Source organism: Melospiza georgiana, chromosome 4, assembly GCF_028018845.1.
Source record: "Melospiza georgiana isolate bMelGeo1 chromosome 4, bMelGeo1.pri, whole genome shotgun sequence".
Lineage (NCBI taxonomy): Eukaryota > Metazoa > Chordata > Aves > Passeriformes > Passerellidae > Melospiza > Melospiza georgiana.
The window spans coordinates 1626150-1643644 of record NC_080433.1 but is presented as its reverse complement, the minus strand read 5'-3'; the positions used below and the strand labels follow the sequence as shown (position 1 = coordinate 1643644).

Here is a 17495-nt window from a genome sequence, read left to right as displayed (position 1 = left end):
TCGTTGTGAGGTAGGAGTAGGAGAAAGGCCAAGCAGGCTTAAAACTTTGAAAGGGTATAAAGAAAAAATTATTAACAGTAACTAAAAGAAAGAGTAATGAAAACAAGAATAAAACTTTAAGAATGCTTCTCCTCCCCCCACAACCTTCTGTTCCCACAGTGTAAAGAAACAACCCCTAAAATTGCAGTCAGTTTGTCACTTGTGGAATTAGTTTATTCAGGGAGAGAAGTCCCTCGTGTTGATGTTATGGAGAATTTTCTGTAAGGAAAGGAACCAATTCTCTCATGGCTTTGCCATGCACTGCAGCTGCCTGCTGGAAAAGACAGAACTCCCGGGTGCCTTTGCCCTCTAAAATGTCTTTACAGCCGCGTGTACAAGCCCCCGGCAGCCGAAAGCTTTCTGTCGCTTCTATAAATGTGTCCCGTGTCACACCGAGGCAGGCGAGGCAATTCCCTTCATTAGCCCGGGACTCTCTGCAGCGTTCCCGAGCAGTCTGGAGCTGCTGTTCGTGTGGGGGATTTTAGAGGATCCGGTGTCACCGATCTCCCCAGAGGGAGGGAGCTGCGAGGGGACGGAGCTTTGTTTGTGGTGTCTGAGAGGGAGAGCGGAGCTGGGGACGGTGACTTCACCCGGCTGTGAGCGGGGAATTCTGAGCTCGGGCTGCTTCTCACATCTTCTCGTTTCCATTTATCTTTTTTGTTTCTTTTTCTCCCCGGCCATGCACCTGCAGCTCTTGTGTCGGGTTTCAGGTTCCAAAGTGAGAGGTGATTGCAGAGAGGGAGCGGCAGAGTGTGCTCAGAAGGGAAAATAAAGAGTGGCTTTCCTTTTTTTTCCAGAAGTTTTCCCAGAATTTAGCAGCACAAGTGGATGAGTGATTTCCTCTCCACCTTTCCCCCACTCCAGCTCTTGCTGCAAGGACACAACAAAAAACCTGACAGAAACTTTAACCTGGGACAGACAAACACCATTTACTGTGGGGTTTGTTTGTTTACTCTCTAATCTTGTTCCCAGCTTCCCTGTTTGTCTGATCTGGAGGTGAATCCAGGTGAAGCTTGGAAATAAAGCTGAGGCCTCTCTCCTGCTCCAGACACTTTGTATTTCCCTGGAGAATTCATTTTCCTGGAGAATGGCTCTGGAGCAGCTCCTTCCAGCTGGGACAAGGAGCCCTCCAACCCAGGCAAGCCTGGAGCTTGCAGAGTTGATTTTATCTCTCTCCAGACACCTGGAAACATCAACTCCAATGAGAGTAACCCCAGTCAATTGGCTGATTGTGGATTCAAAGTGTTTTTCTGAAGGTGGAAGGAGGAAAAGATGCTCAGGGCTGAGAGAGCCCCGAGGCTGCCAAAGGAGCAGGAGGAGCTCAGCCAGATCCTCAACCCTGAGCTGCTGCCCAGGGCGGGGTCCCCACAGCCTCCAGCCCCACTGGGGAGGAGCTCTGCTTTGGAATTGTTCAAAAGAATAAAGAGCTGCCAGGAGGGCCCAGAGAGGTCTGGTGAGCGGGGCTGCATCCAGCTGGGCTCTGTGCTGGGCACCCCTGGGGCTCTGTGCTGGGCACCCCTGGTGTCCCCAGGGCTCTGTGCTGTGCTGGGCACCCCTGGTGTCCCCAGGGCTCTGGGCTGGGCACCCCTGGTGTCCCCAGGGCTCTGTGCTGGGCCAGGCACCCCTGGTGTCCCCAGGGCTCTGTGCTGTGCTGGGCACCCCTGGTGTCCCCAGGGCTCTGTGCTGTGCTGGGCACCCCTGGTGTCCCCAGGGCTCTGTGCTGGGCACCCCTGGTGTCCCCCAGGCTCTGTGCTGGGCACCCCTGGTGTCCCCAGGGCTCTGTGCTGGGCACCCCTGGTGTCCCCCAGGCTCTGTGCTGGGCACCCCTGGTGTCCCCAGGGCTCTGTGCTGTGCTGGGCACCCCTGGTGTCCCCAGGGCTCTGTGCTGGGCACCCCTGGTGTCCCCCAGGCTCTGTGCTGGGCACCCCTGGTGTCCCCAGGGCTCTGTGCTGTGCTGGGCACCCCTGGTGTCCCCAGGGCTCTGTGCTGGGCACCCCTGGTGTCCCCCAGGCTCTGGGCTGGGCACCCCTGGTGTCCCCAGGGCTCTGTGCTGGGCACCCCTGGTGTCCCCCAGGCTCTGTGCTGGGCACCCCTGGTGTCCCCAGGGCTCTGTGCTGTGCTGGGCACCCCTGGTGTCCCCAGGGCTCTGTGCTGGGCACCCCTGGTGTCCCCAGGGCTCTGTGCTGTGCTGGGCACCCCTGGTGTCCCCCAGGGCTCTGTGCTGTGCTGGGCACCCCTGGTGTCCCCAGGGCTCTGTGCTGGGCACCCCTGGTGTCCCCAGGGCTCTGTGCTGGGCCAGCTCTGTTCAGTCTTTATGGATGATGTGCATGAGGGGGTTGATTGGGTCTGTCGTTGTTGGGGTCTCTGCTGCTCACAGTCACCCCAAGATGTGTCACAGTCTCTTTTCCCAGCCTGGTGCTTGAAGAGGGAGTCAGGGCTCTTCATTTCTCAGTCTCAAGGTTGTTCATTGTTTCTTATCTATAAAATTCTTTCTCCTGTCCTGCTGAGTTCCATCCAGCAGGACAGTTCGAGGCACTCTGCCTGCCCTGGGGTGGTGTTATCTTTTATACTAAAAACAAGTGTACAATGTTTACAGTAACTTCCCAATCCCTATCACCTGTGTCAGACAGTGAGCTGCTACTCTAAAGCAATGCAAAAGTGCCACCATCACAGCAGGAGATGGAGGCCAAGAAGAAGAAGGAGAAAGGGGCTGGACACACCCAGATCCCTCCATCTTGCCTCCTGAACCCCTGTTCTAAAAACCTCAAAAAATCCTTTTTCACCCCATGATAAATTCACTGTCATTCTACTGAATTTGTCATGGCTTGCAGATCTTCACCTGAGGTTGGTCATTTGCTCCATGGGTCATATCCAAACCACAGGGGCACCTTGGGCTCTGTGCCAGGGTCTGTGAGCCCCTGGCAGGGTCTGGGCTGCCCAGGACAGCAGAGGGATGTGCTGGGCTCCCACATCTCATCCGTGACTCTGCAGGTGACACTGAGCCGTGTCCCTCTGCTGGAGGGCAGGGGGCTCTGCAGGGATGGGCAGAGTCCAACAGGGTGGAATTTAACCAATCCAAGTGCCCAGTGCTGCACCTTGGCCACAACAACCCCTGCAGTGCCAGGGCTGGGCATGGTGAGGCTGGGCAGTGCCAGGCACAGAGGGACCTGGTGGGCAGCAGGGCAGGAGCCCTGGTGTGCCCTGGCCAAGGGCCCAGTGCCACCTGGCTGTGCCACACTGGAGGGCACAGCAGCAGGGAGGTCACTGTGCCCTGGTGCCCAAGGGCCCAGTGCCACCGGGCTGTGTCAGGAATGGAGGGCACAGCAGCAGGGAGGTCACTGTGCCCTGGTGCCCAAGGGCCCAGTGCCACCTGGCTGTGCCACACTGGAGGGCACAGCAGTGCCAGCAGGGAGGTCACTGTGCCCTGGTGGGGTGGCCAAGGGCCCAGTGCCACCTGGCTGTGCCACACTGGAGGGCACAGCAGCAGGGAGGTCACTGTGCCCTGGTGGCCAAGGGCCCAGTGCCACCTGGCTGTGCCACAATGGAGGGCACAGCAGCAGGGAGGTCACTGTGCCCTGGCACGGGCAGGGCTCAGCTCCAGGGCTGTGCCAGCTGTGCCCCCTCAGCCTGGGCAGGACCTTGGGACACTGGGCAGGGCCAGAGGGGCAGCGGGGCTGGAGAGGGGCTGGGACACAACCCCTGAGGGAGCCCTGAGGGAGCTGGGGGTGCTCAGCCTGCAGGGAAGGAGACTCAGGGTGCCCCCAGCACTGTCACAGCTCCTGAAAGGTGCCTGTGCCCAGCTGCCCCTGGGCTCTGTCCCAGCAGCACTGGCACACCCAGAGCACACAGCCTGAGCTGGGCCAAGGGAAATCCAGCTTGGAGAGCAGCAAAAAGCTTTTCCAGCAAGGGGGAGAAAGTTCTGCAATGGCTGCCCGGGGAGGGGGTGCAGTCACCATCCCTGGGGGTGTTTAACCAGCCTGGAGGTGGCACTGGGTGCCAGGGGCTGGGCTGGGCTCCGGGGCCCTGAAGGGCTCTCCCATCCTGGTCATTCTGTGAATTCTGTGAAAAGTCAGGTTTTACCCTCCCACCTGTCCCGTGGCAGTGCTGGATGAGGCTGGCAGGGGTGCAGAAGGAGGAAGGTGGGATTTTGTTGGTGGCAGCAACAACTGAGAGGTTTCACGTGAAACAAATCCCTTCCCACCCACGCAGGGATTTTGTCAGGGGGAGCTTTGTGTGCAAGCAGTTTGTTGTTCTCTCCTCTCCAGGACTGGCCTTAACGAGGCATCTCAAGACAGACAGAGAGTCCTTCCTGAATTACAGATTTCCAAAATGCTTTTAAACCTTCCCTGATCACCTGCACAAGCTGCAGTAAATCCTTTGCCTTTGATTTATCCCTGGGCACATTTATCGCATTAAAGGCAGTTTGTTGGCCCTGCCCTCCCTGCTGGGAGGGCCGAGTGCTTTTGCTGCCGATGCTTTTCTTGCCTTTCTCCTCCCTAATTGCGGCTTTTCTGCCAGCGATGTTTGTTTGCTCTTGATCCCGGCTGCGACTGAAGCTCTGCTCGGAGCCTCCCCGCGAGTACAAACACTTCTCCCCGCCATTATCACATCAAAGCTCACCCAAACCGCAAGCTCTCCCTCCCCTGAAGAAGGTGGTGATCAAAATGCAGCTTTTGGCATAATTGGAAGCTCCAAGCTTGGAGAAAATGTCCAAAGGCTCCAATTCCCAGTGGTTTGGTGTTGAAGTGAGGGGAGAACGACCATCCTTTGATGCATGGAACTCAGGTTTATTGATCGATCAGCCCGTTTAAATAATAGTGTTAACGACCTTCATGCATATTCCAAAATCCAGGTTCATGATAGGCTAACAGAGAAAACTCTGACCACTCCTTTTGTTTTACAATACCGATAATTGTTTACACCAAACAAAACCAGTGTTCCCACTGTGATATGAACGGTTCCCAAAACTTCCACATCTGTTCCCAGGTGCCATCTTTTCCAGAGAGGGTGTTTGCTTGTTATGGGAAGAGTGCCTGAGAACCTTATTGTTTACAAAGTGATGCATGAGAGAGTCTGATTGTTTATAGAAATCAGGCTGGGAACTGCTTTGGAACTGCTCACAGCTACCTGTTACTGTTCTCTCAATTGCATGGCTTCATGGCCTTTTCCTTTAAGCCATGCCTGAACTAAACTCTCCACAGTTTGGTTTGGTTTTTTTCCCAAGAGCAGCTTGTGAGTGTCTGGAGTGTGAGGAACCCAAAGCACTGCAGGCTCTTGTCCTTCCAGAGGCCCTAAACAATTCCCAGGAGATCAGAATATCCCAAATTATGAATCCTTATTTTGGCCTGAAGTTACTGGAAATACTATGGATGCTTTGGGAATCAGTCATTTAAAAATCTCATCGTTTTCAAGGGTTAAGACCCAAATTCTGTCATTTGTTCATTGGGCTTGGCACAACAATTCCACAATCTTAGAGCAGCTGGGAAGAAATTATCCCTGAGTGCAATCATTCATTTAAAAAAATAGGAGTTTTTAAAGAGTTTAAACCCCATTTGTGTCTTTTGTTCCTTGGACAGCAATTCCACAATGTTCCAGCAACTGGGAAAAAATTCTCCCCAAAACGGAGTGGAATCATTCATTAAAAAAAAAAAATCAAAATGGAGTTTTTAAGTATTTAAACCTCACTTGTGTGCTTTGTTCCTTGGACAGCAATTCCACAATGTTCCAGCAGCAGGGAGAGGGCTGGGATGAAATTATCCCTGAGTAAAATCATTAATTTAAAAAAAAAATTAAATAAGATTTTTAAGTGTTTAAACCCCACTCATGTCCTTTGTCCCTTGGGCTTCTCAGCTGTCCTTGGCACAACAATTCCATAATATTCCAGCAACTGGGAAAAAATTCTCCCTAAAACTGAGTGGAATCATTCATTTTAAGAAAATCAAATAGGAGTTTTTAAGTATTTAAACCTCACTTGTGTGCTTTGTTCCTTGGACAGCAATTCCACAATTTTCCAGCAACTGGGAGAGGATTGAGAGGAAATTCTCCCTAAAACTGAGTGGAATCATTCCTTTAAAAAAATCAAATAGGAATTTTTAAGTATTTAAACCTCACTTGTGTGCTTTGTTCCTTGGACAGCAATTCCACAATGTTCCAGCAGCAGGGAGAGGGCTGGGATGAAATTATCCCTGAGTAAAATCATTAATTAAAAAAAAAATCAAATGAGATTTTTAAGTGTTTAAACCCCACTCGTGTCCTTTGTCTCTTGGGCATCCCTGGGTGTAAATGTTGATTATCTTAACACCAGGCTTTTAATTACTTTGTGCTTGAAAATGCTGGAAAAATTAATTTTCTCATAGGAAGGATGAGGTAAATATAGGAGAAACAAAATACTGTAAAATCTTATTTTTAAATCATGCTGCTGTGATTAAAACCTGTAAAATCTTATTTTTAACCCATGCTGCAGTGATTAAACCCCAATAAACCCTTCAGCACTCAGCATCCCTGGGTGTAAATGATGATTGTCTTAACACCAAGCTTTTAATTACTTTGTGCTTGGAAATGCTGGGAAAATGAATTTTCTCATAGGAAGGATGAGGTAAAGGTAGGAGAAAAGATTTTACAGGTATTTTCTGTTTTTAACCCATGCTGCAGTGATTAAACCAAATAAAACCTTTCAGCACTCGGCATCCCTGGGTGTAAATGTTGATTATCTTAACACCAGGCTTTTAATTATTTTGTGCTTGAAAATGCTGGAAAAATTAATTTTCTCATAGGAAGGATGAGGTAAATATAGGAGAAACAAAATACTGTAAAATCTTGGTTTTAAACCATGCTGCTGTGATTAAAACCTGTAAAATCTTATTTTAACCCATGCTGCAGTGATTAAACCCCAATAAACCCTTCAGCACTCAGCATCCCTGGGTGAAAATGTTGATTATCCTAACACCAGGCTTTTAATTACTTTGTGCTTGAAAATGCTGGAAAAAGGAATTTTCTCATAGGAAGGATGAGGTGAAGGTAGGAGAAAGAAAATACTGTAAAATCTTATTTTAACCCATGCTGCAGTGATCAAACCCAATAAAACCCTTCAGCACTCAGCATCCCTGGGTGTAAATGTTGATTATCTTAACACCAGGCTTTTAATTACTCTGTGCTGATGATGGGCTGCTCATGATTGTCCTGTAAAGCAGAAGTCAAGCTCCAATTAGTAAATAATTATCTTCCCTCCCAAATGATTATCCTCAATGTCCAGTGCAGTTGTTTGTGCTGTTTAATGAATAATTCCAGGCAAGCTCCAGAATCTCAGACATCAGAAACAGGAGAGCATCTCCTGTGAAATGTCCTTGGTGATAGGGATGAGCCCTCAGAAATCCAACCCAGAGAAGACTTTTCCCCTTTTCCTTGGGAGGAACTGCAGGAATTGTTCATAAAAAATTCCTTCATGTATAAATCAGGAGCGCTTGCAGCAGGGCTGGTGTCTGAGACAGGTTGTTAAAATATTTCATCATTTCTAAATGAACAAATGATAGAGAGATAAAAAGTCTGATACAGAGGTTCCCAGTGCACAAGAACAAGAGTTTGATGGGCTGGGATTGAGCCACTGAGCCTCAGAATCCAGGAGAGCTGGCTGGTGGGATTAATATTATTATTATTATTATTATTATTATTATTATTATTATTATTATTATTATTATTATTATTATTAGTGTTATTAGTGTTATTGTGGTCGTCATTTTCATCATTATCATTATATCAATATTATATCGTTACTGTTGCTATTAAAAATAATATATAATATAATATAATATAATATAATATAATATAATATAATATAATATAATATAATATAATATAATATAATATAATATAATATAATATAATATAATGTAACGTAATGTAATACAATATAATACAATGTAATACAATATAATACAATATAATACAATATAATATAATACAATGTAATATAATACAATGTAATATAATATATTCCCTATGTGTTATATTTATTATGCACTAAATATTTTCTATATAACATTAAATATAATTTTCTATATAATACTGAGTATTTTCTATTTAATATTTGTAATATTTTCTATAATTGTTATATAATTATATTAATAATATATTAACAGTCATTACTATATATATTATTATTTATTATGTTATTCTAGATATGTAAATTTTATATATTATATTTTTATTCCCTGTTTGTCATTATCCTAGATAATGACAGTAATAATATTAAGATAATAATATTAATAATATATTGACAATCATTACTATATAATATATTATTAATAAATTAACATAAATTATTCAATAATATTGGAAATTTATGTTAATAATAATAAAATTATACAGTTTATGTATAAGATAAGTATATATTATGTTATGTTATGTTATATTATGTTATATTATATTATATTATGTTATATTATGTTATATTATGTTATATTATGTTATATTATGTTATATTATGTTATATTATGTTATACTATACTATATACATTATATTATATTATATTATATTATATATGCATTATAATATATAATATTATAATATACTATATTATTATATAATATATTGTGTAATATAATATATTCTATTATATAATATATTATTATATTATATATATTACATATATTATATAATTATATGATTATATATTTTATATATAATATAAATAATATATAATATAATATATATTAAATATTATTATATTATATAATATATATTATATATGTATAAGTATCTATTATATTATATTATAATATATTATATATTATAATAATATATTATATATTATAATATATATTAATAGTATATTGATAATATATTCATAATTTATTAAACATATAATATTTTATAATAATAATAATAATAATAATAATAATAATAATAATAATAATAATAATAATAATAATAATAATAATAATAATAATAAATTCCCTATTTATCATTCGAGTGAGAACAAGCAGGGGTGCTCCCAGCAGCCTGGAGGGTGCAGACACACCGATATCTGTTGGCAGGGATGCTCTGCTCCATTCTGTGCCCTGTCCCAGTGTGGTTTGCCAGGGGAGCAGCTGCATTCCGTGGACATTTCCGTGTCTGAATCCACTCTTTGCCATTTCCATTTCAGTTCTGCCCTGCTTGCTTCAGCTGAGAGGCAGAAACAATTCCAGGCTTTCCCCACCAGGAAACCCCGTGGGGTGTGGGGGTGCCACAGTTGCACATCCTGGGGAGGAGAAACCCCTCATTGCAGGTGCTGCCCTCGCTGGAATTAATGAGGAATTATTAGTTTGGAATTAATTATTAATTTGGAATTATTAATTGTCTTCCTGAACAGGCGAGGCTTGATCGCAGCAATTTTCTTTGGGGTTCCTTGAAGTGTGCCCTGAAATTCAAGTGAGGTCAGGTGAGAATTATCTCCCAATAATTTTAAGAGTGAGGAAGAAACTGCACAGTTATTGCAGCCCTGACTTTGGATGGATCCCACACGGACAAGGGGATTTTTTCTCCATCAGCAGCACCCTGTGCTTGTCAAGAAGTTCTCAAAAGAATTATTTATGCTCTGAGAATATCAAACAAAACACATTTCCAAGTCCCACAAGCTCCCATTTGGGTGTTTCTCTGCTCCCCTTTATTTTGGTGAAGCCAAAGAAAGCCCAGACTAAACAACAGAAAAAAGGCACAGAGCCAGAAATCTCCTTGGAATTGGAATTGCAAATGCAGGTGGGCCCCACCTGTGTGGAGGTGGAGGAACAGCCCCAGGCCGAGCTCTCCTGCAGGCTGTAGCAGGAAATTCCACGGATGAACAGTCTCTGGTGTCTCTGAGGTGCCACAGTTCCCTCAGAGAGGAAAAGAAAAGCTTAAAAAAAAACCCAAAAAGTGGAGATCAGCCTGGAGGGGAGGTTTGGCAGGAAAGGGTTAAACAGGATTCCAGAGCTCCAGAGCCCTGGGGGAGCCTCGGGATTCTCCCTTTTCCCCCTGGTTTTGTTTTTTGTTCTTTTCTCCTTCCAGAGCATGAACCAAAGGGCTCCAGAGCTGCTTCTGGCTCAGGCAGAGCTTTACAAAAATTCCTTTTTCATTCCCTTCCTCTCCCTCGAGGTGAAATCTGTCCTGTCCCTCAAATCCTTCCTCTCCCTCTAGGTGTCACCACTGGATTGGGAATCAGCTTTTCCTCTCAGTCCAACCACACCGTTGGGATTTCACTCCTGCTTTGGGTGAAATATTTCACATTTCCAATAATTTGCATCTATTTCGTTTTACCCAGTCAAACACAGCAAGGCTGAAAAGAATTAATTCCTTAATACTTCAAGGTGGTTTTTTTTTTCACTGAATTAATATTTATGGATTTGGGTTGGCAAATCCCAAGGGACCAATGAAATCCCAAAGGAACAATGAAATCCCACAGGAACAATGAAATCCCACAGGAACAATGAAATCCCACAGGAACAATGAAATCCCAAAGCACCAATAAAATCCCAAAGCACCAATGAAATCCCACAGGACCAATGAAATCCCACAGGACCAATAAAATCCCACAGGACCAATGAAATCCCACAGGACCAATGAAATCCCACAGGACCAATGAAATCCCACAGGAACAATGAAATCCCAAAGGAACAATAAAATCCCAAAGGAACAATGAAATCCCAAAAGATTTTAAGAACCTTAAAGCTCTTTTTATCCCACCCTTAGCATGGGCACTCCAAGCACCGTCCAGCCTGGTTTTAAATATTTTTAAATTTAAATATTTTTAGATACCACACTGGCCCTTTGCTGAACTTTTACAGCTCCTGGGAAGGGAAAAAGAATAAAAAGGAGCAGGAGGTGGAGGTGTCCAGGCTGCTGCAGGCTCTGAGCCCGAGGGTGGCTGGGAGGGCTCCTCACCTGTTCCTCACCTGTTCCTCACCTGAAAGCTCCTGAGCAGGAGCTGCCTGGGTGCTTTGGGCTGTGCTGGTTGCATTTAAAGTGTGATTGCATTTAAAGTGTGATTGCATTTAAAGTGTGATTGCATTCCAAGGTGTGATTGCATTCAAGGTGTGATTTCATTCCAAGGTGTGATTGCATTTAAAGTGTGATTGCATTTCAAGGTGTGATTGCATTTCAAGGTGTGATTGCATTTCAAGGTGTGATTTCATTCCAAGGTGTCATTTCATTTCAAGGTGTGATTGCATTTCAAGGTGTCATTTCATTTCAAGGTGTGATTTCATTCCAAGGTGTCATTTCATTTCAAGGTATGATTGCATTCAAGGTGTGATTGCATTCCAAGGTGTGATTGCATTCAAGGTGTCATTTCATTCCAAGGTGTGATTGCATTTCAAGGTGTGATTGCATTTCAAGGTGTGATTGCATTTAAAGTGTGATTGCATTCCAAGGTGTGATTTCATTTCAAGGTGTCATTGCATTTCAAGGTGTGATTTCATCCAACTGATTCTCCTCCCACACAGCCACCCCTCGGAGCTGCTCCGTGTCTGGCTCAGGGAGGAGCACTCAGAGCTGGGCTGGGTTTAAACTCAGCTTTAAGGAGGTTTAAACCTCCACACAGGAGCTTTTCCAGTGCCTCTGAGTGGTTTCATTGCTGGGGGTGGTTTTAAAATTCCAGTTGTGTTCATGAGTCCCTTCAGCTCCTCCTGAGGCTGCCCCTGGGGTGCCCAAGGGATGGAGATTTCCTGGCATTGCAGGTGGGGAGAAACCCTGGAATTATTTCTGTTTCTCAGCTGAAGTTCCCCAGCTGAACCAAGCAAGCTGCAAAATTGAAATGAAAAGACCAAGGAATGGATTTTGAGTCCCTTAAACTCCTCCTGAGGCTGCCCCTGGACCCCTGGGATGTGCAGGGACCTGAACCAAAACCAGCAGTGCACGTGGGGAGAAACCCTGCAATTATTTCTGTGTCTCACTGCAAAGGGCTGAAATTCCCCAGCTGAACCAAGCAAGCTGCAAAATTGAAATTAAAATAACAAGGAATGGATTTAGACCTGTCAATATTCCATTAAATATTCCATTAAATATTCCATTCCCTGCCCATGGAAATGGAAGAATTTTTAAAGATCCTTTCCAACCCCAAATCGTTTCATCCTGAACTGCTTGAAAAATATTACCCAGAGCAATAGGAGGCATTAATTAGTTCATTAATGACCTGCACTCAGGTTCCTTCACAAATGGCATTTGTTCCATGGGACTTTGTACAGTTGGATATTTCTGATTTCCTTGGATATTGCTGAATTCCTTGGATATTGCTGAATTCCTTGGCTATTTCTGATTCCCTTGGATAGTGCTGAATTCCTTGGATATTTCTGATTCCCTTGGATACTGATTTCCTTAGATATTTCTGATTTCCTTGGATACTGAATTCCTTGGCTATTTCTGATTTCCTTGGCTATTTCTAATTTCCTTGGATAGTGCTGAATTCCTTGGATATTGCTGATTTCCTTATATATTGCTGATTTCCTTGGATATTTCTGATTTCCTTGGATATTGCTGATTTCCTTGGACATTTCTGATTTCCTTGGACATTTCTGAATTCCTTGGACATTGCTGAATTCCCTGGACATTTCTGATTTCCCTGGACATTTCTGATTCCCTTGGCTATTTCTGATTTCCTTGGCTATTTCTGAATTCCCTGGACATTTCTGATTTCCTTGGCTATTTCTGATTTCCTTGGACATTTCTGATTCCCTTGACATTTCTGATTTCCTTGGACATTTCTGATTCCCTTGGATATTTCTGAATTCCTTGGATATTTCTGATTTCCTTGGACATTTCTGATTTCCTTGGCTATTGCTGAATTCCTTGGATATTGCTGAATTCCTTGGGTACTGATTTCCTTGGCTATTTCTGATTTCCTTGGATATTTCTGATTTCCTTGGCTATTTCTGATTTCCCTGGCTATTGCTGATTCCCTACAAACCCCTCAGGTTTTTAGATGAATTCTGATTTTTTGGCGATTCTCTCCTTGCAGTGTCACTGCTCCACACCAGGGGGCAGCTCTGAGCGGGTTCTCAGCTGGGCTCGGATTTCTTTGTGTGTTTGTGGATAATCTCCAGAGCAGACTCGCTCATTTCCCTGCTCACTGCCCAGGAATGTTCTCCTGAACGTGAGCTCGGTTTTCCTGTGGCCATGTCTAGCAGACTTTCTCCTCTCTTAAAAAAAAATCATTAAACCAAAATGTGCTTTTCCCCAGCACTGGGAGGTTTATTTTGTGTGTGGGTGGTTGGTTTGTTTGTTGTTAGAGCTGGGAATTACCGTCAGGCTTTCATAAAACTTCTTTCTGAGTGTGATTCAGAGCTGCAGGCAGAGCTCAGGTGTGTTTGTGTTTGTGTTTGTGTTTGTGCCATGGCAGGGGATGAGAGGCTCTGAGCTGTCCCCTGAGCTGCAGAGCCCTCCCTGGAGGAGCAGCTCCTGCTGCCTTTCCCTGCAGCTCTCACTCCTCTTTTGGCTCAGGCTCAGACTCTGCTTTGTTAATCCTTGCTGGTTTTTTTACTTTGTGCTTTATCTGCTCCTGCCTCCAAAGCTTCCAAGGGCAAATGACCAAAAATATCCAAGATTTTCATCCTCACAAGGAGAATTTGGGTCTGACCTGATCCCTGCCAACATCCATGTCTAGACAGGGAGAAGAAAAGGGATCTCAGTAATCCAGGACTTGAACCAAATCATTGCATGTTGGAAATAAAACCCCAACAATTGCAGAGCTGATTTTCCTCTCTTGTTTTCCCCCCAGGAAGGAGAGGAGGCTCTTCTTATCCTTTCTTTACTTTGTCCTTTATCTGTTCCTGCCTCCAAAACTTCCAAGGGCAAATTACCAAAAATATCCAAGATTTTCATCCTCACAAGGAGATTTTGAGTCTGACCTGATCCCACCCATCCATGTCTAGACAGGGAGAAGAAAAGGGATCTCAGTGATCCAGGACCTGACCCAAATCACTGCAGAGCTGCTTTTCCTCTCTTGTTTTCCCATCAGGAAGGAGAGCAGGATCTCATTTTTCCTCCTTCCAGGCCTGTTTTTCTTTGTCCCTTCTCTGCTCCTGCCTCCAAAACCTCCATGGGCAAATTACCAAAAAATATCCAAGATTTTCATCCCCTCCAGGGTATTTTGAGTCAGAGCTGATCCCTGCCACCAGCCATGCCTAGGTTAGAGGAAGAAAAGGGATCTCAAACTAAAGAAAGGCTCTTCTTATCCTTTCTTTTCTTTGTCCTTTATCTGCTCCTGCCTCTAAAACCCCCATGGGCAAATAACCAAAGAAATCCAAGATTTTCATCCTCACAAGGAGATTTTGGGTCTGACCTGATCCCACCCATCCATGTCTGGGTTATCCAAGATTTTCATCCCCTCCAGGGTATTTTGAGTCTGACCTGATCCCTGCCACCATCCATGTCTAGACAAGGAGAAGAAAAGGGATCTCAGGCTGGAAAATCCATCCAGGACCTGAACCAAATCATTGCATGTTGGAAATAAAAACCCAACAATTGCAGAGCTGATTTGCCTCTTGTTTTCCCACCAGGAAAGAGAGAAGGCTCTTTTTCTTTTCTTTGTCCTTTATCTGTTCCTGCCTCCAAAACCTCCATGGGCAGATAACCAAAGGAATCCAAGATTTTCATCCCCTCAAGGAGATTTTGGGTCAAACATAATCCCACACTTCCATGTCTGGACTAGAAGAAGAAAAGGGATCTCAGTGATCCAGGACCTGACCCAAATCATTGCAGAGCTGCTTTTCCTCTCTTGTTTTCCCTCCAGGAAGGAGACAAGGCTCTCATGTTTTCTCCTTGCAGGCATTTCTTTTCTTTGTGCTTTATCTGTTCCTGCCTCCAAAACTTCCAGGGGCAAATTACCAAAAATATCCAAGATTTTCATCCTCACAAGGAGAATTTGGGTCTGACCTGCTGCCCTCCCAGCCCTAAATGTGTTTGCTTGGGTGCATTTAGGGAAAGGGCCTTGAAAAGTAAAAGCACTGAACAAACTTCTGTCAGGGCAAAGTGCACCTTCAGCTCCTTGCAATGTTTAAATATTTCAAACATGAAGTCATTCCGTGCCCGGCCTGCTTCTCCTGCATGTGCCCTGGAGCTGTGCAGGCCCTGCAGCCCCAGCTGCACCTGCAGCCTTTCCTGCCTCCTGCTCCTTCCTCATAATCCATTTTTTCAGCTCCATTTGCTCCAGCATTTTTCCTGATTATTCCTGTGCTCCTTCCAGCTCCGTTTGCTCCTCCAGGATTTTTTTCTGATTTGCTCTTTTCAGCTCCATCTTCTCCTCCAAGATTTTTTCTGATTATTCTTTTGCACCTTTCAGCTCCATTTTCTCCTCCAGGATTTTTCTTTTGCTCTTTTCAGTTCCATTTTTTCCAGGATTTTTTCCTGATTATTCCTTTACTCCTTCCATCTCCATTTTCTCCTCCAGGATTCCCAGCCTGTCCTCCTGCCCAAATCTGCTCCTGGCCCCGTTTCTCTTTTCTCCTGTGGGATCAATGTTAATCCCCCTGAGCAATGCAGGGCAGCTTTTACAGCCCTGCTGAAGGCAGCAAGGTGAATTTCCCTGAGGACAGAGCTCCCTGTGCTCCAGGGGTGCCAGCGATGCTTTGGGTGCTGAACAGGACAGGGATGATGTTTGTGGGGTCCATGTTTGTGAGGCTGATGTTTGTCAGGTTGATGTTTGTGGGGTTGATGTTTGTGAGGTCCATGTTTGAGAGGTTGATGTTTGTGAGGTCAGTGTTTGTCAGGTTGATGTTTGTGGGGTTGATGTTTGAGAGGTTGATGTTTGTGGGGTTGATGTTTGTGAGGTTGATGTTTGAGAGGTTGATGTTTGAGAGGTTGATGTTTGTAAGGTTGATGTTTGTGAGGTTGATGTTTGAGAGGTTGATGTTTGTGAGGTTGATGTTTGTGAGGTTGATATTTGTGGGGTCAGTGTTTGTCAGGTTGATGTTTGTGGGGTTGATGTTTGAGAGGTTGATGTTTGTGGGGTTGATGTTTGTGAGGTTGATGTTTGAGAGGTTGATGTTTGTAAGGTTGATGTTTGTGAGGTTGATGTTTGAGAGGTTGATGTTTGTGAGGTTGATGTTTGTGGGGTCCATGTTTGTGGGGTTGATGTTTGTGGGGTTGATGTTTGTCAGGTTGATGTTTGTGGGGTTGATGTTTGTGAGGTTGATGTTTGTGGGGTTGATGTTTGTGGGGTTGATGTTTGTGGGGTTGATGTTTGTCAGGTTGATGTTTGTGGGGTTGATGTTTGTCAGGTTGATGTTTGTCAGGTCGATGTTTGTGAGGTCAGTGTTTGTGAGGTTGATGTTTGTGAGGTTGATGTTTGTGAGGTGGATGTTTGTGAGGTTGATGTTTGTGGGGTTGATGTTTGTGAGGTCCATGTTTGTGAGGTCCATGTTTGTGAGGCTCCTTTTCCCTTCACTTTTGGAGTTTTCAGCTTGACCTGACAAATTTATCAGCTGAATTCCCTTTTCCAGTCCTTGTCCAGTCTCATCCTGATCCCACCAGGATAACTTCTGGCAGGAGTTCTGCAGCTCAGTTGTTTCTTTGGGGTGTTTCTGGTGCCTCAGGGTTTAGATTTTATATTTTTCACATTCTGAGCTGCTTTAGTGTGTGGGGCTGGGTTCACATTCAGGGATGGTGAGCTCTGTGCACAGAGCAGGGAGACAAAACAATTGCTGCTCCAGCTGGGCACCAAGGACAAATGCCCCAAATCTCAGCCCAGGAGCACAAACCCCGTGGGCTGGAGAGAGAAAAACAAGCAGGGTGGGACTGCCTGGGCTAAAGCTGCAATGGGACAATGAACTGCAAGGTGCAAATGGAGCAGAGCTGATCCCAGGGAGAGACCCCGGCAGCGCTCGTGCATTTTGGGGCCGTTTTGGTTCATCTTGGGTGCAGCCCTGGCTGGGCTCTGCTGCTGCCCAAGGTGCAGCCATGGATCCTTTCCATAAATCCCTGCTTCATTCTGGAGCTCTGCCCAGCCTCTGTCCTAGCTCAGATTCTCAAGGTATCATTCCCACCACTGAAAAAAAGGAGATTTGATCTCCCCCACCTCAATCCCACTGAATTTTATGGCTTCTGCAGAACTGGAAAAATGCTGCCTTCCCTCATTTGAAATCCCAGCTAAAAAAAGGGGATCTGTGTCTGTCAGCACTCGCTGTGTGTTTCCCTCTGGCTTTTCCTGTGATAACTGCTGATGTTTATTGGGCCCAGCTCAGTTCCCACAAGAACTCAAAATAGTTGTGTGCATTTGAGGCAGCCTGGTGCCCCCTGGCTCCCAGGGCCTCTGGGCACTCGGAATTCCTCTGGCCACAGCCCAGGCCCCAGGGAGAGCTCAAAATAGGGACCCAGGGAAGGGGCTGGGGGGGCACTCAGGGAGGGTGAAACCCTCTGATGCCAGCTGGAAATGGGCACAAATCCCAGTGATGGCTGGAAATGGTCACAAATGCCACTGGTGCCAGCTGGAAATGGTCACAAATCTGTG

The 17495-nt window shown here is 45.0% G+C and overlaps 1 protein-coding gene across 1 annotated transcript; it reads right to left on the bottom strand.

The window, feature by feature from the left end:
- Nucleotides 1-15537: 15537 nt before the first annotated feature.
- LOC131082378 (uncharacterized protein in mobD 3'region) lies at nt 15538-16407 on the bottom strand. Its single transcript, XM_058022243.1, has one exon. The coding sequence runs from the start codon at nt 16405-16407 to the stop codon at nt 15538-15540; it is 870 nt and encodes a 289-aa protein (XP_057878226.1).
- Between the last annotated feature and the right edge of the window lie 1088 nt (nt 16408-17495).